Here is a 25,308-nt window from a genome sequence, read left to right as displayed (position 1 = left end):
ATTATTTTCTACAAAGGTATGTACACACATCCAACTAGCAACTAGCATAGTTTTCCAATAAATTGACCCAAATCATTATCAAAGGACAAAGATCATTTACACTAGCCAGGGCTGGATGATCCATTGTGAACAGGTATCTTTCGTAATGCCTACACAATGCATTTTCAGTTACAAGTATGTCTTTTTGTGGTTTGATAGCTTGAATGTAAGACCTACTCAAGGCTAGATACAGAGAAATTTCACATCTGAAATCGCAAGTTCAAATCCAGGGCATGCTGAGCGACTCAGTCAAGCTACCTAAGCAACCTAAGCAATTGGACCGGTTGCTAGGGTGGGTAGAGTCACGTTGGGTTAACCTCCTCATGGTCATTATGATGTGGTTCTCGCTCTCAGTGGGGCACGTGGTGAGTTGTGCGTGGATGCCACGGAGAATAGCATGAGCCCCCACATGCGCTATGTCTCTGCAGTAATGCGCTCAACAAGCCACATGATAAAATGCACGGATTGACTGTCTCAGACACGGAGGCAACTGAGATTCAGCCCCAGATTGAAGCGAGTCAATACGCCACCATGAGGCCTAATGATTTAACTACAAAATACCATGGTGATACTATGTGTTACTGTAATAAAACCATGGTTTATTTTTGTAAGGATTAAGGATTTTGTAAGGGTTAAGTTTAGGGATAGGCTGGTGTTGGCTGTTTGTGGGACTCTAAATAAACACAACAAAAAATTTTTTGTGGAAAATAGCCAATAGGAGGCCATGAACCATTAATTGCTACTTTCTAGTCGGTTGCAGGTGGTATTAGAAGGATGGACATTCTCATTCTAAAGTGCATTTGATTGAACAAAAATCTGTGTAGTGCAACATGAGTCATCAATATTTTTTGTAAATTTCCCGAGAAGAGAAAGACTGTAAATATAAAATACAAATATCTGCTGAAGGTTCATTTTTTCAACTTTTAGAAGTACGCTAATAGATAGATCAAAGCTACGTGGACTAAAAGCCACAAAAAATATTTTTTTTTTTTTTTTTTTAAAGAAATTAAAAGATGTACATGGGATGTATAGTAATATTTAAAAATGTCATGCTTGTCAAGGTTACTTCCTGACAAATGCTAATTGCTCCTTTTCTCTTTTCCCTTTCTATTAGTGGCTCAGCTCCGTCCAGCTTGTTCTCAGATTTTTAATCTGTTCTACCCATCTGACCCCTCCGCATCACGTCTGGAGCCCTTGTTGCACCCAGCTCTCACCCAACTGCCACCCTTCCCTGTCCCCCGCTACCAACGTTATCCGCTGGGTGATGGGCGCTCCACTCTTATTGGTAAGAGGCTTCTTTGAGATTCATCGACTGTTTTCAGTGAATTAAAATAAGGACATCATAACAGGACTAATACTATTTTTGGTAAAATTAGGAAAATCATCAATGCATAAAATGCTTATTCTAATGGATTGGACTGGAAAACCTTGAAATAGTGGCTTATGCCGATGCCTTATGAATATATATGAAATGGGCTATTCACTGAGGGATGCTGCATACTGCATATAATCAGTTTCCTTTCATCTTAAAAAGTCATGTCACTTGCATTTCCAATAGAACATCTGGATAACACAGCTGTAAACAGTGAGTCCATTTAATCCAAAAGCCTTGTTTAAATGCTTCTAAGATATTTTAGGTCTAAACATTTGTCTAATCCAAGGCCATCCCTAGAATTGAACTGAGAATCTTAGTATTTACAATGCACTGTGAAACACTATGAAGAGAAAAAAGTATAAAAATTAATCCATAAAACATAATGCACTGTAAAAAAAAATTGTCAGATAACCTAAAATGTGGTAACGTCTTAGTTATTGTATAAAATTTATAATTTTGATAAATTCTTATTGAATGAGCTGCTTTCAATGTCATTGTAGAATGACAGTAAATGCACACTTGCAACTGCTACGGATAAATGTGCACTCAGTAACTTTTGTCTTTGTGTCATCATGAATTTACACTGACACCCAGCAGCTTGGATGCAGAAAAATGTAAAAATAAGAGTTTTACGTTTCAGATGCCATTTTAGAAATTTAATATTCACATTAAGCCATGATTACTTTAATCAGTGATTTAATTTGTCTGGTCATGTGGTTCTAACATGGTAGCCCCTTTTGCGGACCCTCTACCTGTAGAATAAAACAGCTTTTATAATGTTACTGATGTGACTGAAGTCTTCATTTTAATGTGAGTGCTCATGATTTCCTACATATATTGTAAAATTACAATTCGTGTCTTTAGGAGTTAAACTTTTTTAATGAGAAAAATATTACTGGTTCACCTTTAAGATAATGAACTATATTACTCGGCAGAAGAATTGTTTATTCAGATTATTAATAATTAATGTTGCTGGTTTACAAAAGAAAATGTTGATATGATTCAGTCATATTACTGGTAAATATGATTTAACATTAGGAACATTGTACCTTCCATGTTAAGCCCTTTTCAGCCATTTTACCTGTTAAATGGGGAACGTTGACCATTTGAAGTGTTTCTAAATTATAATTTGTAATCTCTCTGGGATCATCGGTATTCTGCATTGTAAATCAGACAGACACAGAGAGAGAGAGAGAGAGAGAGAGAGAGAGAGAGAGAGAGACTCACACACGACAGCTGGGTTTTGGGAGGAATCAAATTAAATCCTTTCACACCATCATTATACATTTTAGATCCTGATAATGCAACATTACCTGGCTAAGACTTTTCTTTCAATAATGTACTGATTGTTTGCAAGGAAGAAATACTCATACAGGTATATAGAGCAGGATCTAAATGTAGCTATTTTTAATGGAAAAACAAATTAATAACCAAGACACTAGAAACATAAGAACTGAACAAACCATTACAGCCTAGTACAGACAAGAACCAACCCCTGCCCATTGCATGGCTCTTGAAGCTCCTTAACATATATAATAAACAAAAATAGCAAGAGAGACTGAGAGTCCTAGGGAATTAGAAGCGGTCGCAGAAGGGCAAGTGGGATCAGGCGGGGGGCCCTCAAACCAGCTTTGGACAGGGAGCCAGGGCGTAGTCAGCAGAGGACCCAGAAACCAGCATGGACCAGGGAATCAGGGCGGAGCGGGTGACCAGGTGAGTGGCTTCAGGAAGGGAGTGGGGTTCGGGGGCCAGTGTGGTGGCACTATGAAAGGATCGAGGTCTGCCGATTTGGGTGGAGGCCTCAGGAAAGCGGTGGGGTCCGGCGGCCTGGGAGGAGGTCTCAGGAAAAAGGAGCAGGGGTCTGACTGGATATAGGCAGCATATAGGCAGCCCTTGGACAGTGGTCAGACTGGACTTGGGTGGCTGCTGGACAGGAATCAGACTGGACTTGGGTGGCTGCTGGACAGGAATCAGACTGGACTAGGGCGGCCACTAGGCAGTGGTTAGAGGACTGGGCGGTGACCGTTGAACAGGGGTCAGCAGGCTGGGTGGTTACCGCTGGACAGGGGTCAGCAGACTGGGCAGCGGCCACTTGGGACTGGACAGGAGGAGCGGTGTCCGCTGAGGAGAGGACAGGCTCATCGACAGCCTCAGGGAACAGGACAAACTTGATGACTACAGGGAACTGGATAGGCTTGTCAATGGCCGTGGTAAACTGGATAGAATTGTCAACGACCACAGGGAACTGGACAAGGCTCATCGATGGCCACAGGGAACAGGACAGACCCCAGGAACTGAATGGACTCGACAGTCTCAGGGAGCTGGATAGACTAATCGATAGCCTCAGGGAACTGGAAAGACTCAGGGGGTGGAGTTGCAGAAGGCAGAGACTCAGGGGGCAGTCACAGGAGGTGGAGACTCAGGGGACGGAACCACAGGAGGCAGAGTGGGCGGAGACGCATGGGGTAGAGTCTCAAGAGGCAGAGCGGGCTGGAGCCATGGAAGGCTCGGAGGGCTGAGCTGTGGAAGGCTCTGGGGTTCAGGGGTCAAGGTGGCCTGAAACTCATGCAGTGGGCAGAGAAGGCAGAGTCTCAGGAAGAGGAGCAGACGGATGGATTGTTCTGAAGTGGGTGGATTCTTCTGAAGGCAAACGGTCACTTTGTATGATTACCATCATGAGGTTGATTTAAATGGAGACACATTTTTTATTTTTGGGTGAACTTTTCCTTTAAGAGTTTAGGTCATTCATAAGGCACCTGTGTGCTTGGTGGCAACAAACAGAAACAGTGTCATTTGCCCTGTCACATCTGTGAGTTTTTGTCTGCCTTTTCTATTTATTTATGTCTCCTCGAAGCTGACATAGTCCTCAGACACTTGTCAGACAGTGGCGTTTCTGCAGATGGAGTCCCAGCGCAGTCTTGCACAAGAAGTGGGTCCCGCAGGGGCAGTGAAAGATCGGTGCAATGTGGCCACACCCAATCTGGCACCTACATCGAACCAACTGAACCTGATCTGAGCGAGCCAATCTCACACAGTGAGTCTTAAGAGCACACTTCATATCTTTTATTAATTTCTATATGGTGGTCACAGGCTTTTGGACACTGAGATATATAGGCTACCTATATGTGGGCAGTGGTGGCTCAGTGGTTGAGGCTCAGGGTTACTGATCAGAAGGTCGGGGGTTCAAGCCCCAGCACCACCAAGATGCCACTGTTGGGCCCTTGAGCAAGGCACTTAACTCCAGGTTGCTCTGGGGGGATTGTCCTTGTAATAAGTGCACTGTAAGTTGCTTTGGATAAAAGTGTCTGCCAAATAAATGTAAATGTATATATGTGCTTCAGGCATTAAATGCAATTTAAATGATGTTGCAATAACATTGTCTTGTCTATATCTTTCTCTGCCTGTCAGTATATAGTAGGTGGTGGGGGTCAAAGCGGTTAGATCATGTGCTGTACTGTCCAGATGTGCTCACCACCTTCCCCACTATAGCTCTGCCTCATCTGTTCCATGCCTCATACTGGGAGTCCACAGATGTTGTCGCCTTTATTCTCAGACAGGTGAGTACACACTCCATATGCCAAGTAGCTCGTGTCTGATTAAGTTCTGCAACAAACAGCGTACTAAAGTCATTATTTCTTCTGGTCCAGGGGTCCAGATTTTAAGTGTACTTGCCTAGAACATTTTAAGTTCTGCCTTTTCTTCCCTCAACTTGCTTGTGATCAGAGAATAACACAAATGGGAATCAGGATTGAATTAAAGGGATAGTTCACAGAAAATTGTTTAATTCTTTCATTATTTACTCACCCTCGTGCCATCCCAGATATGTATGGTTTTCTTACTTCTGTTGAACACAGACAAAGATTTTTAGAAGAATATCTCAGCTCTGTAGGTCCATACAATGCAATGAAATGGGTCCCAAAGAATATAAAAGCAATATAAAAGTTGTCTTCAGAAGCGATATAATATGTGTGGGGGAGAAACAGATCAATAGTCCTTATTACTATCAATATCCACTTTCACATTCTTCTTTTGTTTTTGGAAATTGGAATTCTTTGTGCATATTCCACATACTGGGCGAGAAAGAGAATTAAATATTGATCTGTTTCTCACCCACACCTATCATATCACTTCTGAAGATTTGGATTTAACCACTGGAGTCTAATGGATTACTTCTATGCTGCATTTATGTGCTTTTTGGAGCTTCAGAATGTTGGTACCCATTCACTTGCATTGTATGGACCTACAGAACTGAAATATTCTTCTAAAAATCTTTGTTTGTGTTCAGCTGAATAAAGAAAGTCATACACATCTGGGATGGCATGAGTTTGAGTAAATTATGAGAGAATTTTCATTTTTGGGTGAACTATCCCTTTGAATATGACTGCCCCTCCTAGCTCATTAAGGTCAGTTGTAGTCAGTTGGTCAAAGATTTGTATCGTCAGAAGCCACCTAACAAACCAATCAATACATCATGTATATTGATATGTTGTATATTTGTATATTGAAGAATAAAGCTCAGGGGCCACCTGAAATTCAGTTCAGTTTACGAATAAAGCACATTGTCAGTCCAACAATGCACAGTAGAATGGGGATATTTTTGTATAGATTGATCTATTTTATTTAACTTTATGAAGGTAATTCTTGTTTTGTATATTTAAAGTGTAATCTATACATGTTAAATGCCTCAATTGAATTCATTGAAATAAGTCTTCTGAACAATTATGGATATAGAAGTATAAAATTAAACCATCATCAAAGGCACAAGATAATAAACACTCTGCTAAAATATATTCGAAATAACTGTCAAATCCTAATTGTAGACATACAGCTCTCTACTGTCTACTGTTACAGTACATTTGAATGTAATCACTGTTTTGGTGATTTTGTCACCAACTTTTTTCTTAACATTTAGTATTTTATGACTTGGACTTGAAGGTTCTGCTGCTAATATCTTGGTGCTAGATACCACAGGACACCTTCAGGGGTCTTGTAGAGTCCATGCCTCAGCAGGTCATTGCTGTTTTGGCGGCATGCGTGGGAACAACAGCAAATTAGGCATGTGGTCATAATGTTTTGGCTCATCAGTGTATTAGCTATGCATTCATCAACACTTGCCTCTGAGACAAAACAGTTAGTGTATCAGCTAAAGCCCTAAATATATTCTAAGCCATCACTAAAAAGATGAAATATATATATATTATGATATATACTATACTATAAATGTTAGATAAATGATAAAAACAATCAGAGGGGAAATGCTCAATGGGGAAATGTCACATTTTAAGTATATGAGGAGTTTTAATCACTTTCAGGGAGCCATTTAATTTCCCTGGTAATTTCTGGTCTTTGACCTTGACTCTCAGATGGGCTGAGACTCATGTGAATTTATAGTGACTCACACCTTGATCTGTTGGAGAGCTCTACAGGGACACTGGTTCAAACAATGGTTGATCATTTGAGCTGCCTTCTGAACAAAATGGGAGCATTTCAGCATCATTATATAGCACAGACTATATAATGATGCTGAAATGCGTCATCTAGTGACTATATTTGGAAACATGTAGAAGTGCACTGATCCAGCCAAAAGATTAAAAGAATTGCTGCTCTTTATATCTAATGTGTTCAGCGAGTGACACTTGATGTCACAGCTGAGAAGATGCAGATACAGAGGAGGTTTTTTAACAAAACATTACTGAGAATGACATAATAGAAAGTGCCAAAGAGACAAATAGAGAGAGACAAAAAAACATAAACAGACAGTATATACAAAAACATTCCATCTAGCATATTAAATCAAATATAATTTATAAAAAAAATAATATTTGCCTTCGTTCAGACAAGAATAAAATGTATATTCTGTCATCATTCGCTCACCCTCTAGTTGTTCCAAACTTTCTTCTGTTGAGCACAAAAGGTAACATTTTGAAGAATATTATGGCAACTCCAAATAATGAATGTAAATGGGTAATGTAAAAATAAAATACCATAAAACTATCATAGAAGTAGTCAATGACTTGTGCGCCTTATTCTAAGACTTCTGAAGTCAAATACTTTGTGTGAGTAACAGAATAAAATTTAAGTCGTTATTCACTGATAATCTTCCCCTACAGTGAGCAGTAAATGCTATGACCGTATCATGAATTGAGTGAGCTGAAATCAAAACCATAATCCAATTTTAGAACAAATCCTTCAGACTGGTTTGTGAACTGGATAAACCGATTAACTAAAAAGCTCAGACTCAAAAGAATGAATAATTCACATATTGATCATCACTTTTTCTCTCATGAACTCTCATGAACTCTGTGTCAAGATTTTCAGTGAATAATGACTGAAACGTTGGTCTGTTCTTCACACAAGGCTATTGGAAGACTAGGGGAGTCATATGGACCACTTATAAGGTGCTTTTTGGAAATTGGCAGCCCCAGATCTCATTTACTTCCATTATATGGAAAAAAGTGGCCAGGGGAAAAAAACTCACCTTTTGTGTGGAAAACTGTTTCTTTATGTCTTAGACATGGAATTAGAAATGAACACAATACTTCTATTTCTCCTTGTCAGGTAATGCGGTGTGACTGCCTGAAGGCTGGGGAGGCCAATTGTTCAGAGAGTGTACCCATTTCTCCCTCCAGCCCACGAGAGAAGTGGCTCCGCAGAAGGACACATGTCAAACTACGGGTGAATATCACAAGCACATATCTACAGTCTTCCTGCAAAACTGGTGACAGTTTAGATTTTTTTTAAATGTGGACAGTGTGTAGGTGTTTGAAATCAAACCTCATTTACCTGGACAAAACCACAGACAAAAACCCTCTGAAAATGCAAAACGTTTGTGATGTTTAGTATCTATTCTGCGTATGTTAATGAATAAGGGCCCCTTAAGAACAGCACAGAAAATAGTATTGTGTTATACAGTACCATTCAAACGTTTAGTCACATATGACTGTATGTATGTTTCACATAATCTTAAAAACCTTTGCAGACAAATAACTGTTTAACTATTGAATTTCTTGTCTTATTTTTTAAAAGCATGAGTTGGCCAAGAGAGTGAGGGAAAAGCAGCCCAAAACGTCTTATATGTCTTAATGCTCAGCTTTGCAATATTTAGCCTGCCAGTGTAGCGTTTGGTTGTTTTTCTATTCTGTTCATGTACTCTTTGTGTTTAGAGTTCAGTACGATACTTTCAAAGGTATGCTGTCAACATGAAATAATTTTAACAGTTATTTAATTAACTACTATATAGTAAAGCACTTGAAATATTGGAAGGTATTTCCACATTCCCTAAAGGGACAGATGGGGAAGTGCCATACAGCTGTCAAATCTGTATCCTGCCAGCAGCAGATTTTTTTAGACTATTATATCATTCAAAATGCCAACACACATACTCTCACAATACCATCTCACAATACATGTCTCAGATTAAATAAATTCAAATACTTCATGCACCACCACTCTTCAAATGTAGGCAGCAAGCAAAGCCTTTTCATATTGAAGAGAGATGGCACTTGTTATCTAGTACACTGAGGAGTCAGACTTCAATAGATTCAGACAGGTCTACTGGAATAGCTTCTAGTCATTTTTGGTGCTTAATCTTATTATTTATTTACAGAACATAACAGCAAATCATAGAGTTCATGATGTTATAGTGACAGAGGATGGTCCGCAGACGCTGGTGGGGCGGTTTATGTATGGGCCACTTGACATGGTCACATTGACGGGGGAAAAGGTAAGATAGACTTTCCTCCAATTATGAATTGTTTACAATTAGTATTTCTAATTGTTTTTAAGACACGTCTTTTCAGTAATTCTATAATTTCAATGGTTATCAAACATTTTAATATTAATTGGCTTTGGAGGCCTGGGTAGCTCAGTGAGTATTGAGGCTGACTACCACCCCTGGAGTCACGAGTTTGAATCCAGGGTGTACTGAGTGACTCCAGCCAGGTCTCCTAAGCAACCAAATTGGCCCGGTTGCTAGGGAGGGTAGAGTCACATGGGGTAACCTCCTCGTGGTTGCGATTAGTGGTTCTCGCTCTCAATGGGGTGCGTGGTAAGTTGTGTGTGGATTGCGGAGAGTAGCATGAGCCTCCACATGCTGTGAGTCTCCGCAGTGTTATGCACAGCGAGCCACGTGTTAAGATACGCGGATTGACCGTCTCAGAAGCGGAGGCTTGTCCTCCACCACCTGGATTGAGGTGAGTAACCATGCTTTTTAAATAATTTATGTACATTAAAATACAATGTGGTTGTATTTTAGAGTAATTTTTACCATTTTAATAGGCTTCTTAAGGGTTTTATCCATCCTATTTATTGTATTAATTGGCATTATTTTTTTTGTTTGTTTGTTTTTACTTTGTTGTTAATCAATAATTATATATGTATTGTTTTATTAAGAATAAAACAAGGATTTATTTTATTTGAAAACAAAATGGTATGTTTCAATAATAAAGGTGGGGAAATTGTGTATTTAAAGGGAAGTTCACACAAAAATGAAAATTCTCTTATCATTTACTTACCTTAATGCCATCCCAGATGTGTATGACTTTTTTCTTCTGCTGAACACAAACGAAGATTTTTAGAAGAATATCTCAGTTCTGTGGGTACATACAATGCAAGTGAATTGTGACCAAAACTTTGAAGCTGCAAAAAGCACATAAATGTAGCATGAAAGTATTCCATATGACTTCAGTGTTTTAATCCATGTCTTCTGAAGAGATTTATTACATTTTATTGGTTTTGGGTGAGAACAGACCAAAATATAACTCCTTCGCTTTAAATCGGCAGTCTCCTTGGCGATCTGGATTTTAAGCTTGATTACACTTCCTAGTGCCATCTAGCGCTTTGCGCATGCATCAAACACTAGGTGTAATCAAGCTTGAAATCATGATTGTGCCTAGAGAATGCAATGTCAAGATGAACAGTGAAAAATTATTTACATTTTGGTCTGTTCTTATCCAAAATCGATTACAGATCACTACAGAATTAAACCTATGAGTTTTATGGATTACTTTTATGCTGCCTTTATGTGCTTTTTTGAGCTTCAAAGTTTTAGTCACCATTCACCTGCACTGTATGAACCTACAGAGTTGAGATATTATTCTAAAAATCTTTGTTTGTGTTCTGCTGAAGAAAGAAAGTCATTTGCATCTGGGATGGCATGAGGGCGCCATTGCTGCTTCAAATGGTGTGATTCTCCTTGCGACTGCCTTGATCCCTATTACAGGGATGTTTCGCCATGTTACACTGCTTTTCCGGGGGTGGGAGGAGAAGTCCCCTTTGAGTGTTTCAGTAATTTTACACACTCAGTGTCCACCCTGTTATTTTCTACCTTGTCCACTTTTAAACAGTATTATAGAAGCTTGAATTGTGATCTTATATGCATACGATTATTACTTGGTAATTCACATGCCATCTGTCTCTCAGGTGGATGTGTTTTTAATCACTCAGCCTGGTTCTGGTCGTTGGGTGCTGTTTGACACCGTTATGACCAGCAACAGTGGACGGGTGTCCTACACCATCCCTGCAAATAAAAGACTTGGGGTGGGTGTCTACCCCATCAAAATGGTTGTCAAGTAAGTATTTGCATTCACAAAACATAGTTAACAATGAATCACTGCAATATCTGTTTAGAAAGGATTAATTATGTTCCTGTGAGGCCCTGGGACAATGGATGTATTGCTAAAAATTAAGACAAAAACTATTTTGACACGTTTAGATTGTCAAACTTTGTGTAACGGGATAAACTACACCTATGATTACTCTGCCATTACTCTGGTTAAAAATTATTGCAAAAAATGGCTCGGAATATTCAAACTAGTTCTGTGAAAAGAACATCATTGCACTTGACTTAATATTTTGTCTAACATCATTAAATAAATTTTTTTGTGTGTGTTTTCTAAGTTTCTGAAAATGTAGGTATTTTGCCACATAATGCAAACACATTAATACCTACAAGTGTGCTTTAACACTGACATATGAAATAATTTTGTACCATTAGACAACTATAAAAACTAATTGTAAAAATAAATAGAAATAATTTGCACATGTTTCTTTTTATTTATCATATTTGATAAATTAGGCTTTAAAGGTCATTATCCTCCTGAGGCCCAGCAATTCCTTTTTGTGTAAGATATTTTTTATTTAAGTTATTCTTAGCCCATACCTACTACATTTGTAAATCTTGGGGTATTATCAGAGGACTCCCTCGGCTTTTCAGAAATACCAAATATTTGAGAGTTTGGCCATGAGAACTTGGTCTATAAATATAGAAATTTAAAATGTATCACAGTCCATTTCAGCACGTCAAAAACAATATTAATAAAATATCATTTTTTCAATAAACAATTTTATCTTACAGCATGTATTTTTTGCACCAAAAACTATATTGCCATTTATATCATAATAGATTGCAATGTAAAATAATGAGATTTTTATAATGACAGAGAAGACTGCATATATGAAAATATACAAAATATTAGTTCATAATTTAAATATATCTTATAAGATGTATATGTCAAAATGTAATGTGATTTTTTTTGTGTTTTTTTGTGTTTTTTTTTTTGTGGTGGGCAGGAATTTTATGTAATGGTGATAAAGAGATATACCTCAAAAGCCTGTTTTATCATATTTGATACATTAATTTCAAAGGGGGGTTTTCAATAAAATAATATTTAAAGTTTTTATCAGACACAAGTTGCTTGTATTCAGCGAATAAAATACTCATTATAAATACCTGTAACAATATAATCATTACTGTCACTTTTACTTTATTAAAATAAGCTGTCATTTATCCCATAACAGTCACTTTTCTTCGAAGTCCCCCACCATTTTAAATGGATCTATATAAACGTTGAACACACTTTTGTCACATATAACCACTAGATGGTGCCATAAACATGTGAAATTTACATACCTTAGGATGTTTGGCTCGCCAGCTTGAACAGAGTGTGAAATAGGGTCCATCAAACATTGTGTATCATGTGTTCAAATATTTTTGGGGCCCCTGTATATAATTTTACATATGCAATGCCTTGTTTTCAGGTATCAGACCACTGGGAGCCTCTCAGCTTGAGACCCCTGGCAGTAAGAGGCCCTGGGGCATTTGCCCAATCCATAAACCATCCATGATTTATAGACTTTAAAAGCTGTGGACGTTTATTTAAGAGAATGAGAAAATAGTGAAAGTGATTATGTTGTTGAAGATTGTTTTTTATTTGATTTTTTTTTAAAGAGGTGACCAGACAAATGCAGAGGCTTTTCTCACAGTGTTGCCGCATGGAATGGAATGTGTGGTGTTTAGTATTGATGGCTCCTTCGCTGCCAGTGTTTCCCTAATGGGCAGTGACCCAAAAGTCCGGCCAGGAGCTGTGGATGTGGTCAGGTAAGTGTCTCTCTGACACAGATTGTGGCAAACTTTATGCCAGTGTCATATTTGGCCCCTAGATAACTGCATGTGTTTTGATTTCTCTCTAGGCACTGGCAGGACCTTGGGTATCTGATCATCTACATCACTGGTCGTCCAGACATGCAGAAGCAGAGGGTGGTGTCCTGGCTCTCACAGCACAACTTCCCTCAGGGCATGGTATTTTTCTCGGAAGGGCTTGTTCACGACCCCTTGCGTCAGAAAACCATCTTTCTGAAGAGTCTGCTGAAAGAGGTCTGTCTATGGATGCAGTACAGATAAACGTTATTTTCAGTGACATCTAACAGAATTTTAACTTTATGCTTAAAACTAAAAACATTTATTAAATTAATATTCCAGGTTCAACACAAGTTAAGCTCGACCGACAGCATTTTTGGCATAATGTTGATTACCAAAAAAGCACTTACAATGTATATAAATGGGGCCAAAATCCTAAATGTTAAAATACTCACTGTTTCAAAAGTATAGTCTCAAGACGTAAACAAAATAAAGTTAAGATGATTTTAGTGTGACAAAATTGCGTACTAACCTTTTCTGTGTTAAGTTATATAACATTTTAATAATTAGTTGACATGACAACATTTGGGCCATAAACCCCCCAAAAAACAAAAATTATTTTAATAAAGTTATAAGCTTCACATTTCTGCCTTTATACCAACCAAAAATTGGCCCCATTTACTTCCATTGTAGGTGCCTCACTGAAACATACTTGGCTGAGCAATTGCATAGAAACTGCATAAAATGGGCTATTTTAAACCCCCAAAACATGAAGACTATTTGCTTTTTTCCATAGTGTCACATTAAGATTAGTGCAGCATATGGTTCAATGAAGGACATGTCTGTGTACAGCACATTGGGACTGGCACCAAATCAGATATACATTGTGGGCAGACCATCTAAGAAGCATCAGCACCAATGCCAGGTGAAGCTCATTTCATTTAGTTTACCAGATCAACAGGTATAAATACACCCCATATTAAACATACAGCCAACTGTAATAACAAGTAAAATAAGATATTTATCTCTTAGTCCATTCCAGTGTTTAACATACAGTCACTGCCAAAAGAATGTAAACACTTAAAATTGAATGCATGCCATTGCATAAGATGAGAAAATACCAATCCTGGTGGCATTTATTTTAAAGAAAGATAGCACAAGCACAGAAATTTCACAGAAAGGACTTTGTTCACTTTTTAAATGATAACGCAATAACATTCCGTTCAAAATGAAGACAAAGTCTTTGGACATTTGTCAAACGTTAATGAACAAGTCTGTAGTTAATGTAATAAACAACACCTGTGGTTAACTCTGCTAGGACAAAAAATGTCACTGTTACTTCAATAATGGCTTAGAAAATTGAATTAAGTTCTGAGAAAATGTTTGTTTGCAATGCAACTTGCTTAATAATTTTAAGGGATGATTTTCAATCACGATATTCATTTAAAGGTTTGCTTAAATTACTTAAAGACATTACAGCATCATTTTCTTTAAAGCTGCATTGAAACAGTAAAAATGACTTGACTTGGCTTTGATATTTTGTTTCTAATGTAATGACATTCAGACAGTTTTAAGTGTGGCTTCCCTATCCAAATACTTTTTAGGGCCCATGTATCTTATAGTTCAAAATGTTCCTTCCCAACATACATATCTCATCTTTCTCAGTTTCTAAGTGAAGGCTACGCCGCTCACCTCTCTACTCTAGAGTTTGAGCATGGCCCACGCTCCAAAAAGAACCGCATGGTGCTGCGTCAGGGCTCTTTTGGTCTCTCCTCAAAGACGGATTTCCTGTCTCCATCCCCTGACTTCCTGTCCTGCAAGCGCACCCCACTGCTGCGTCGAGCAATGTCTGTTCAGCAGCCATCTCCACCCTCCTCATCTGTCTCCACCCCCAAACCAGAGCGTGCTCTGAGCCAGCCAGAGTCCAATAAAGATGGACCAGAGATCCGCATTCAGACCGATGATCAGGAGGAGGAGGAGGAGGAGGAGGAGGGCGAGAGAATACAAGATGTGACACTATAAGAGAACTCCATTAGTTGTGGAGAAAAGAGTGTATGTTGAAGGAGAGCAACCCCATCTACTGCAGTAAGTGCTAACTTAACCTTTCAGTTTGTCACAATATATGAAGTAACCATTATTTTTGTAAAACAAGATGATGAGATTTTTTAAAACAATAAGCCACGAGAGATTGTGCATAACAGTGCATTTACAGCAGGTTTTCATTATTTTAACTTTTTTTCAACTTTTTCATTCACTGGTTTATTATAAATGGCCCTGCAATATGACAAATTAATTAAAAAAATAAAGTCGTAACCAGGAACGTTCCCTTTCAAGTCGGTCAGTTCAACACTCCAACAGTAACTGATGCTATGTGAAATGTGCACCATCGCGCATGCTACTGATTTGCACAAAAATGGCAGTGCTTACTAGCCTTTACATTTACATTTATGCATTTGGCAGACGCTTTTATCCAAAGCGACTTACAGTGCAATTATTACAGGGACAATCCCCCCAGAGCAACCTGGAGTTAAGTGCCTTGCTCAAGGACACAATGGTGGTGGCCATGGGGTTAGAACCTGTGACCTTCTGATTAACAGCCCTGTGCTTTAGCCACTACACCACCACCACACCTTTAGGGTAGTTGAAAAGGCATTCACATAATCTCGCCTTCGTATTGAACAAAAGAAAGAAAAAGAGAATAACTCAATAAGCATGTATGATTAGAAAATATTAAAATGACATCACTGTAAAAACTGCAATGCCACCAGCCAAAATTGCTCTTAACACTGGAAAGAGTCAAGGAATGACATGGTCATGAGACCAAAAGCAAGTACACAAATGCCACTAGCCAGTAAGGCAGTAAATAATGAACATTGAGAAATCAACCCTCCTTCGCAGGAAGGATTTGGAAAGAGAGGTAAGAGACAGCAAAGTTTTAAAACCTGGCAAAACTGTTGGGTAAAGCCCAGCCTTCAGCAAGGCAAATGTCCTCCAAGGACACGCTCACGTTGGCCAGTTGTGAGTTAGGGCATCCAAGCCCAGCGGAGCCTGAGTCATGGAGTACCAGAGGCGACAGTGCATGGCCATCAGTGCGTGGCCATCATGCAATCTCTACTAATGACACACTTCACTTGAAATATTCATATGGCACCATACAAGCCCAGGGCACCATACAAGGTAAAACTGCTACTGATTAGCATGATTTCAAGTTTGCACATGTTTTTATACATGCAAAGCTGTAGTAAATTGGAGCCTAAGTGCGTTTGCTGGTCAGAAGTGCCAACATGGCCATGCTTTTCGCCCAGTTGACTTTCAGGCCCAAAAGTCGCAGATCCCTGTGTGGATCCCAATAGCGCTAAATCAAACAATCATCAAGGTAGTTCAATACATGGACACCACTTGGAGTGAGTACTGAACATTTCACAAAGTGAGGGGAGCAAGGGACAAGCCAAAGTGCAGAATTTTGAACTAGTATGCAGTCCCCTCAAAGGTCACTCTGTAGTAAATGCAGTTGCCAAGTAATGCAGCAACTTGCCGCATTAATATAGAATGCACAGTCACATGTGTGCATTTAAAGTTGCTTTACAACGGATTTGAATGCAGAATTTAGAGGCAAAACTATTGGTTTTAGGATAATATTTACACAAAAGTTAGTTCCTGTCCTCTCTTTTGATATTGAGTACAACATGCACATTTGATATTGCTTAAATAACTATTTACAGTATTTTAGAACCAAATATTTTTTAATTGATATCAATTGACACTGGTTTCAGCAGTGCACACCTCATCTCTATGCCTATGCAACAACAGCATGCTGACATATTCACTGGAGCTGTTTCTCTAGAGTTGTCATGGAGATACTTGTTTTGAGATTGATTTGACAAAGCTCCATTCATTCTACATATCTGTGGAGATTCACTTTGTGATATTTGATTCAGTGCACTAACAAAACTGGAGAGAGCAGACTGTCATTTGGAAACAGGCCCTCATTTGTATTGGATTGTTTAGAGCCAGAGCAGCCCATTGGCCCATTGGCCATATTTTTCAATTGACTGAAGGCCACTGGCTCCCTGTGGGGTTGCTGTGACGCACTTGAGTTGCTCTGGATGACACGAGGCTAAATCAGTCTTTGTATCTGTACATGACAGCCCAGAGACCGGAAAAAAGTGACTTTCTTATTGCCAATCCTGCTTTGGCGAAGGGGAGCGTACGAATCTCAGCCTTTGTATTGAACTTTAAGAAGGAACTTAATTGGCTACTAGAAACATTAATGGCCACAGAAATGTTCTGCTCTATTCTAGGACTCGTGAAAAGTTTCATTTGTTTTGCAATGCCATCAGAAGATTCCACAACCATAAACATGTTTATGTCTGAGCTGTTTTCAATAGCTAGTTTATACATTACATTTTACGAAGCCCCTTAAAGGACAGGGTGGGACTTTAAAAAACATTGTGTTGTGTACCCTCGCAATATGTTTTTATTAGATATAAATTATATATTTTGGTAACACTTTTTGGTAACATTATATAACTACATTATATAACATTACTTTAAACATAAACATAAAATTACCTACGTACAGTATATGCAGAAAGTAACATGCATTTGCAAGTAACATGCAAAACATTACACATGTTATTAACTAACAAAGAACAATTGTATTTTTATAAATTAACATTAACCAAATATAAATACTCTACAAAAATATTGGTAATTGTCAGTCCATGATACCTAATGCTTTAATGTCAACAAATAGAATCTTACTATTTAAATAGAATATTTAAAAATATTTGTGCAATAAAATATTGAAACAAAAATGTTTCGTGAAGACTTGTGGATAGATTACAGGATATTAAGATTAACAGATTATTAAACAGATCTGGCCTTAAAATCTGAATAGATTAATCATGTTTGCAGCCATTCTATAGTAGTCTGCAGTATATATGGACAACTGTGACAAGCATAAATTGAATTTTGTATTTGACTCTACAGTATACTCGTGCCATATTCTACTGTATACAATTCTATACTAGCTTCTTCATTAATGCAAAAGTTGTTGCAGTGCATATCATTGATTTGACCTAATTTACCAATAGCCCTTAACAGTGGTAAAATCACTTTAATTCATGGCCTCTGGTGTCATTGCTTTATGCTAACATTTTAATAGCTGGAGTAGACACATTTTTGCAACTCCTGCATAGCAAATTCTGATGACTTTCTCTGTCTTCATCTGACATCTTTCTAATCTCTTTTTTTTCTTCTTCTTCATCCACAGTATTTGCAGATACATTTTTTCAAACACAAAATCCCATCTCAAACAAGAATTGTTTTTCATTTTTTTGTGTAAACATGAATGATCTGCTCCTTGAAAGAAACATGTCTGGAAGCCTGACAGTGAGCTGTGAGGATTCACAAATCATCACCAAAACAAACAACCCCAGAGGACTGAGACAAACAGCAAACAACATGAAAGTGAACGATTTTAGCGGTGACATGAACATGAAGGACAGAGAAGATTGATAACGGTCAAGCCATAAGATTGGACAATGTACGGTTTAAAGTCAATATGAAACCCAATTCGCAACCCATTTTACTGGTGTAATGTCACATATTTCAGAGTGAAACAGGATATTCAGCGAGTAGGATTGTTGTGCAGGAGTTGCTTTTATCCATCCAAAATTGACTGGATTGTGAAAAGGTTAGTGTTCCATACCAGAATGGAGCCAGATTTAAATATGAGTTTGCTAAATACAACCTACAGGAATGACTTTCTTCTGTAGAACATAAAGTGGATGTTAGACTGTATGTTAGCCTCAGTCACCATTCACTTTTATTGCCTTCATATAAAGTGAATGGCGATTGAACCGGTAACTCAAACATTCTACGTTTGTGTTTCCCAGAATAGAAGTCAAAGAGCTACATAAGGGTGAGTAAACAATGACTGAGTTTTCACTGTGGGGGAACTATCCTTTTAAGGCAGTAAATGGGATACATTTTAATTTCATGTTGACTTTAACAACCCTCATTTGTGACAGTCAGTTTTGCTGCTGAAGACAGAAGGAAAGAGAACATGGCTGTATCATAACTGAGACAAGGACACAACAATAAAAACATGAAGAAAGGCTATTGACAAGAGTGTCAGGGACAGCTTTTATTGTATTGAGGATGTGCAGTCTCATGTAATGGTCTTTTGTGAAGGTAACCATGCACCTGAAACACATCTAGCAACTGCAACCAGAGGCTTTGTGTTCTTAATAACGGTTTGGTGACCTACATATCCACCAGATCTTCTTGCATGTCTGTTTCTTGCTGTTTTTAAGGAGGCATAAGGTAAAAGGAGCTTAGATAAAGACTGAACCTTGCAAAGAGCATTACAAATGACCTTTTCTGACTCTTGCTTGCATGTTTACCAAAGTCCAAATTCTTCATTTATATTCTTGTCAATTTTATTCATAATGACTCAATACTGCACACTAATAGTGTGAAGAGCGTTCTAGTGTTGCCTTCATCCAGGATGCAGTATGTGTTAATAGACTATGTTCTGACAGAGTGTTTAAGACATTCCATGCTGTGGTTGACATTTGTGACATTTTCAGAGGAAATCTGTTTTAATTTTTGTGAATATGGTTGTTGCACAAAACTGTATATAATTGAATAAATGTATTTCATAGACACTACTATTATATGTTATTGGATAACCATTCCTATCTGTTAAATTGTTTGTATAAAGGAGATATTTCAAAACATACATGAATGAAACGCTTTCTCGTAATTTTCTTGAATTCTAAATGGCAAAATCATCACTGTAACTGCTGTTATTACCACTTATCAATGTTTCTGATAAGCTAAAATCTGCAGATGGATTTACAGCTGTTTTGTCTCAAGACTGAAACATTTACCATCCTTAAAGCAAAATCATTTAGCAGGTTTAGTGCTGCGACAGGATGCATTTTTATATGCACAAGAGGTGTCATTTTGAAGTTTATTCGTAAAAAACAAAACATGCACAAATAATGAAAATATTAAGAAATGAATAGGCTTAAACATCTGTGAACCATATACTTTGCAGCTGTTAATCTTTTAAAAGTTGAGAAATGTGAAAACGAATTAACCACAGAGGACTCGAAATCCCAAGAGTTCAGGTCTGATAACTAGACAATGATTTTGAAAAAATAAATAAAAATAATAGTAAAATAGACTGTCTTAAATACATTTTTAAATGTAAGCTTTTTTTTAAGGTTTATAATAAATAACAACTAGAGTGATAAGACACTATTAATTATGGAAAAGTATTTTTATTAGGTATAAAAGGTAAACAATTCTGCTTCTGTCTTTTACCTTTAAAAAATATACATTTTTGCCAAATATTACTGTAAACATTGTCATTTAAACTCAAATGCATATTACCACAGCTGAATAAACAATCAATCGTACAATGAATGATCTTATTGGACAATGCTGTGATTTTGCAATATGTATTCATCAATTTGCATGTACAATACATGATTATGGTGTATTTTATAATATGCACTTTATTAATTGTAGGATATTTCATCAGTTAGTGTAATTATTGTAAAATTAGCATTTTCCTCAGCCTTTAAAACACAAATACAAACACCCTGTATTAGAATGAGTTAAGTCCTAAACTAAATACAGTTAAAATGAAACTAAATAGGTTAAAACGGTTAATAAACACAGTAGCAATAGTAATGTCTCCTAGTCAAGAAGACATAATCGCACCATATTAGTTTAGTGTTAGGCAGCGATATTTTTACAAAAAAAAGGGGTAGCCACATTATTTTCAAAATATTGTATACCAAAGAAAAGCCCTGAATACTGTTTTTGTTGAATAACATTTAGCATTTCTTCTAATACCAAAGCTTGATCTCTTTATTAGCTACATTTTAATATTCACATTTTTTTTTCCCCTCACAAGAAATTGTTTAGAATTACTAAACAGCTTTAGTATGTAACGGAAGTGACCCATAAAGGTGCATTAACTAAAATCATGCACATCATTCTGAAAACAAGCAGTACGCAAATGTTCCCATATAGTGATACAGTATGTTTGTTTCTAAAACAACAATAGTTGCCCACTGCTTTAAACACTTAAAAGATACAGACAGCATAACAACCAATGATAAGAAAGTTTCCCTTCAAAATACTGGAAAAGGCCTCTTCTGGCATGTACACAAACATTAAAATTAGTTTGAAAGTATAAGGATAACATGACAATGGTCCCTTTTTTAAGGGGCATTGTGGATATTTGACCGGGCTTCATCAGTCCAGCTGCTTACTGCGTGCTGTACACGTTGGGTCTGCTTTCGGATAGAAGCCCTGTTCAGTCCTCTGGAAAGATTGCGCTTGGTGGAGCTGTAGCCCATAGTCATAACTGTTTGGTAGTCCTCCATGGCCTGGACCCTGAAATAACATCATCATAAATAATAGAGTTGTATAGAGTTAAGTATGGAATAAAGCATGCAGTGGAGTTAATGGTTCACTATGTTAGGAGTATGCATCCTCATGCATACTATATGTAGCAGCTTATTTCAAAGTGCAAATGCATTCAGGATGGTATCTTTTTATAAATTGTTAAATATTAAAACTCTATATTATATTAAAATCACAACGTGGAATCATTGTAAAAACATTGGGGGAAATGTGCAAACATGCAATTGTAAATCAGGCTGTTAGCTACGTTGTTTGTATGATTAGAAAACAAACAAGAGTTGTTTTAGGAAGAAAACATCCATAAATTTACCTCAGTTGTACTCCATGATAAGACAGTCCCTGAATCTGTCGCTTGTAGAATGAGAGAAAATTGTATTTGACTATTCATTCAGAAAGACATTGCCTTTTCACTGTGGTTGCTCTCTGCAATGAAGGGGGTTTTTCTACGACCTAAAATCCCCTAGTTTCCCTTTGGTCACATTGATTAAGAATGACTTCCCACCAAGGAATGAGACTTTTGAGTGGTTCGAAAATCTTGGCGGGATGAAAGTTATGTGTGGAATTCAAAAGAGTGTGTAGAGGGGGACGCTGTTTTTTTTACACATCAAACCAACTTAATGAGGGCACCATCCAGAACTAAATAAGAACACAATATCTCAAATTGCATCTTTAACAAACAAAATATCTAAAAGAAAGGATTCTAAGTAAAACAATTAAATTGCTTTGCTTCATTCATTCATAAAAAATAAAAAAAAGCCTCTCAGTATCAAATCGCTGCAGTTATACAATTGGGATCAGTCGGTGAACATATCCAGCATGTGTTTACTGTTAGACAACAATCCCCAAGAGCAGACCAATTCATATCCAGCAAAAAACACTGTCAAATAGAATTTGGGACACATGGGGCTTTTCTAGTTTTAAGCAACCCAACATGGTTATTTTTTTTACAAGGGTTGGGTACAAAAATACAAACAGGAAACAGCTAAATGTCATGAGCGGGAACTGGGATAACATTATGCCTCAGTGAGCAGACTTGCCATCTCTCACTTCCATTTTTAAGGGCAGATGGAAAAAAATAAACAACCAAAAACTGACAAAGAAAATTTAAGAAAGGTTAAATGGATAGTTTACCCAAAAATGAAAATGCTCTCATCATTTACTCACCCTCATGACATCCCAGATGTGCATGACTTTCTTTCTTCTGCTGAATACAAAGATGTTTTTAAATGATTTAGCTCTGTAGGTCCATATAATGAAGGTGAATGGTGGCCAGAACTTTGAAGCTCCAAAAAGCACAAAGGGAGAATAAAAGTAATCTACAGTATATTACTCCAGTGGTTAAATCCATGTCTTCAGAAGTGATATGATAGATGGGGGTGAGAAACAGATACATATTGAAGTCCTTTTTTACAATAAATTATCCTCCCTGCCCAGTAGGTGGTGATATGCACAAAGAATGTGAATCGTCAAAAACAGAAGATAATATGAAAGTTGAGATTTACAGAAAAAAGGAATTAAAAATGTATCCGTTTCTCACCCATACCTATTATATCACTTCTGAAGACATGGATTTAACCACTGGAGTCTTTGGAGTTTTATGTTTTCTTTATGTGCTTTTTGGACCTTCAAAGTTTTGGTCACCATTCACTTGCAATGTATGGACCTACAGAACTGAAATATTCTTCTAAAAATGTTCATGTGTTCAGCAGAAGAAAGAAAGGCATAGACATCTGTGATGGCATGAGGGGTAAGTAAATAATATGAGAGTTTTTAATTTTGGGTGAACTATTCCTTCAAGAAAATTCTCAGGGTTAAAACAAGTGGATTAATTTAATCTGCTTTTTTACAGAATAAGAATGGCACAAGATCTGTTGTACTCACCGGTCATCACTCCCAATAGCATCATCAAAAGCTTGAGAGAGACGCTTCAGCCGCCGGAGGCCTTTAGACACACAATCCAGATCCTCATCAAACTGCCTGCCATGGGATAAAGAGGACCGTTATGTTTGTGTTACATTCATATCTGCATAAAAGCTCAGGTTATCCCTTAAAGGAATAGTTCACCAAAAAATATCATTCATGTCATCATTAACTCCTTATACATTTATCCTTATAAATGTTATTTCAAATGAATTTGACTTTTTCTTCAGAACACAAAAGGAGATGCTAGGCAGAATGTTAGGGACTGACAGCCTCAGTCACCATTCACATTTACAGCATCTTTTTTTTTCTCTACACACAATGCAAGTGAATGGTCAGGTCATACAGGTTCGAAATAACACAAGGACAGAAATAAAAATTTGGGGTACACACTTCCTTTAAGACAATGTACAGAAATAATCTTAACATACTAATTTCTAATTTGATAATGAAAGTACTATATATTGTTCTAATGGCAGGTAATGTACTCAATGAAAGTTTAAATATAAAGATATAAAGTGTTACTAAGAAAATATATATTTTTTAACCTTTTGGGTCCCTGGGTTGGCTGAGAGCAGGTCCCCGTGTCTGTGAAGGTTGAAAACCCCTGATCTAATGCAGTATTTTTTTCCCCAACTATGCTCTGGGTGCAGATGTGCAGTCTCACCTCCTGCGGTTAATAGTGTAGGGTGAGGCAAAAGGGCTTTTCAGTGCTGCCATGCGTACCAGCTGCCTCCTGGTGCCCCTGGTCTTCACTGTCCTAACTGAAGAGACACTGGCATCTGGGGTAGAGGCCCCTCCAGGAGTTCGCTTGCTGGTTGACCTTGGAGTTCGCCTGGGGGTGATCATAGTAGGGGCAGTAGATCGTTTCGGTGTGCAATCATATTCCTCCCCGTCAGATATTCTACCGGGGGTCATCACCAGACAATCTTGACGTGACTGTCTGCACCTTTGAAACCTCTAATTAGAATTGAAAAAAAAAGAAAACAGTAATTGATATATCATTTTTATTCTGTAATCAGGTTATAAGAAGAATGCATTTACAGTGAAGCCCACCTGATAGACGTTCCCTATTGAGTTTTTTGCACCGCGGGTCATTTTGCGGACAGCACTGGCCTTTTGATTCATCTGAAGGGACTCCCAGGTGGGATTCTCGGAGATGTTGACGTTGGACTGCACTTGTTTCAAAGGCAGTCGTTTGCGCAGAGACATTCTCAGTGAATTCAGTGAGCTGGAGGAGCGAATCTTCTTAAATTGCTGCGGTGCTTCGGGCGAGCAGTCAGGGTCCGACTCATCGAGGACAGCATGCGACCTCCAGACCCCACTAACGGCAATAGTGGACGTCATTGTGAGAATTTTAAGGTGACGTAATAGGTCTATTTGCAGAAAGAAAGCGGTATTTAGTACACTTTCATTAGGAGCCGTTCAGACCGAACGCGTTCTTGCTTTAAAAAGCGAGACGCAGCGCCAGAGCAGAACACACGGCATCCAAAAAAGCGGTAGGCTACTCCTAAACGAGACGCTGAAATAACAGTCAAATGTCCGTCCAGTGTATATTTACATAAAAACAATAGAAAAACAGCGCGGATGGACGCGTTCGGTGTGAACGGCCCAGCATGGCCACTTGTAGGGCAGCAGTATTATACAGCTCAGTTGAGTTGAACTAGATCCAGTAAATTAGAATTGGACATTATTTGAAATGAAACAGCTGATCTGACTCGAAATTAACCTTTAACCCCGTAAACAGTCCATTTGGAGATCAAATGCAACTAGACGTAGGCCTACACGTGATTCTACGAGATATTAGTAATGTAGAGCAGAGATTAGACAAAAAAAAAACTACAACAACAACAACAGTGAGCAAACTATCCATTCAAATGCTAAACAATGCACGCTCTATGTGATAGCGATTCACAAAAAAAGCAAAACTATCCTCAGTATATCCCCCCAAACACAACAGCGAAGCACATGCTTCAAACTATATAGCATAAAATCGATTTAAAAGTTTAAACCTACCGTTATTTTGTATCCAGTCTGGTGACTATCCTTAACTTTGTCTCGTGTGGCTGTTTGAATTTGGCGGATAGCTCCCTTTGGAAGAAAGACA

At 37.9% G+C, this 25,308-nt stretch overlaps 2 protein-coding genes across 3 annotated transcripts in view; one reads left to right on the top strand and one right to left on the bottom strand.

The window, feature by feature from the left end:
* LOC127627864 (membrane-associated phosphatidylinositol transfer protein 3-like) overlaps positions 1-19,538 on the top strand; it is a 94,619-nt gene extending 75,081 nt beyond the window's left edge. Inside the window, exons 10-20 of the mRNA XM_052104458.1 lie at positions 1,154-1,324; positions 4,269-4,448; positions 4,823-4,971; positions 7,973-8,089; positions 9,021-9,137; positions 10,835-10,983; positions 12,642-12,791; positions 12,884-13,067; positions 13,627-13,755; positions 14,496-14,915; positions 18,106-19,538. Of these exons, the coding sequence (XP_051960418.1) occupies positions 1,154-1,324; positions 4,269-4,448; positions 4,823-4,971; positions 7,973-8,089; positions 9,021-9,137; positions 10,835-10,983; positions 12,642-12,791; positions 12,884-13,067; positions 13,627-13,755; positions 14,496-14,852 (1,703 nt within the window). The 3' untranslated portion in view covers positions 14,853-14,915; positions 18,106-19,538. The remainder of the gene's footprint in view (positions 1-1,153; positions 1,325-4,268; positions 4,449-4,822; positions 4,972-7,972; positions 8,090-9,020; positions 9,138-10,834; positions 10,984-12,641; positions 12,792-12,883; positions 13,068-13,626; positions 13,756-14,495; positions 14,916-18,105) is intronic.
* A 579-nt stretch (positions 19,539-20,117) lies between these two features.
* LOC127628106 (uncharacterized) lies at positions 20,118-25,308 on the bottom strand. Of its 2 annotated transcripts, none has more exons than XM_052104794.1 (6): positions 25,218-25,308; positions 24,258-24,577; positions 23,869-24,161; positions 23,163-23,258; positions 21,592-21,632; positions 20,118-21,251 (listed from the first exon to the last, which is right to left on the bottom strand). In XM_052104794.1, the coding sequence occupies exons 2-5, from the start codon at positions 24,546-24,548 to the stop codon at positions 21,593-21,595; spliced, it is 720 nt and encodes a 239-aa protein (XP_051960754.1). In that variant the 5' UTR covers positions 24,549-24,577; positions 25,218-25,308; the 3' UTR covers positions 20,118-21,251; position 21,592. The 2 variants fall into 2 exon arrangements, with proteins under 2 accessions (XP_051960754.1, XP_051960755.1); XM_052104795.1 differs by having other exon boundaries at positions 21,592-21,626.

The sequence above is a fragment of the Xyrauchen texanus genome, chromosome 34, assembly GCF_025860055.1.
Source record: "Xyrauchen texanus isolate HMW12.3.18 chromosome 34, RBS_HiC_50CHRs, whole genome shotgun sequence".
NCBI lineage: Eukaryota > Metazoa > Chordata > Actinopteri > Cypriniformes > Catostomidae > Xyrauchen > Xyrauchen texanus.
This window is presented reverse-complemented; position numbering and strand designations above follow the sequence as displayed.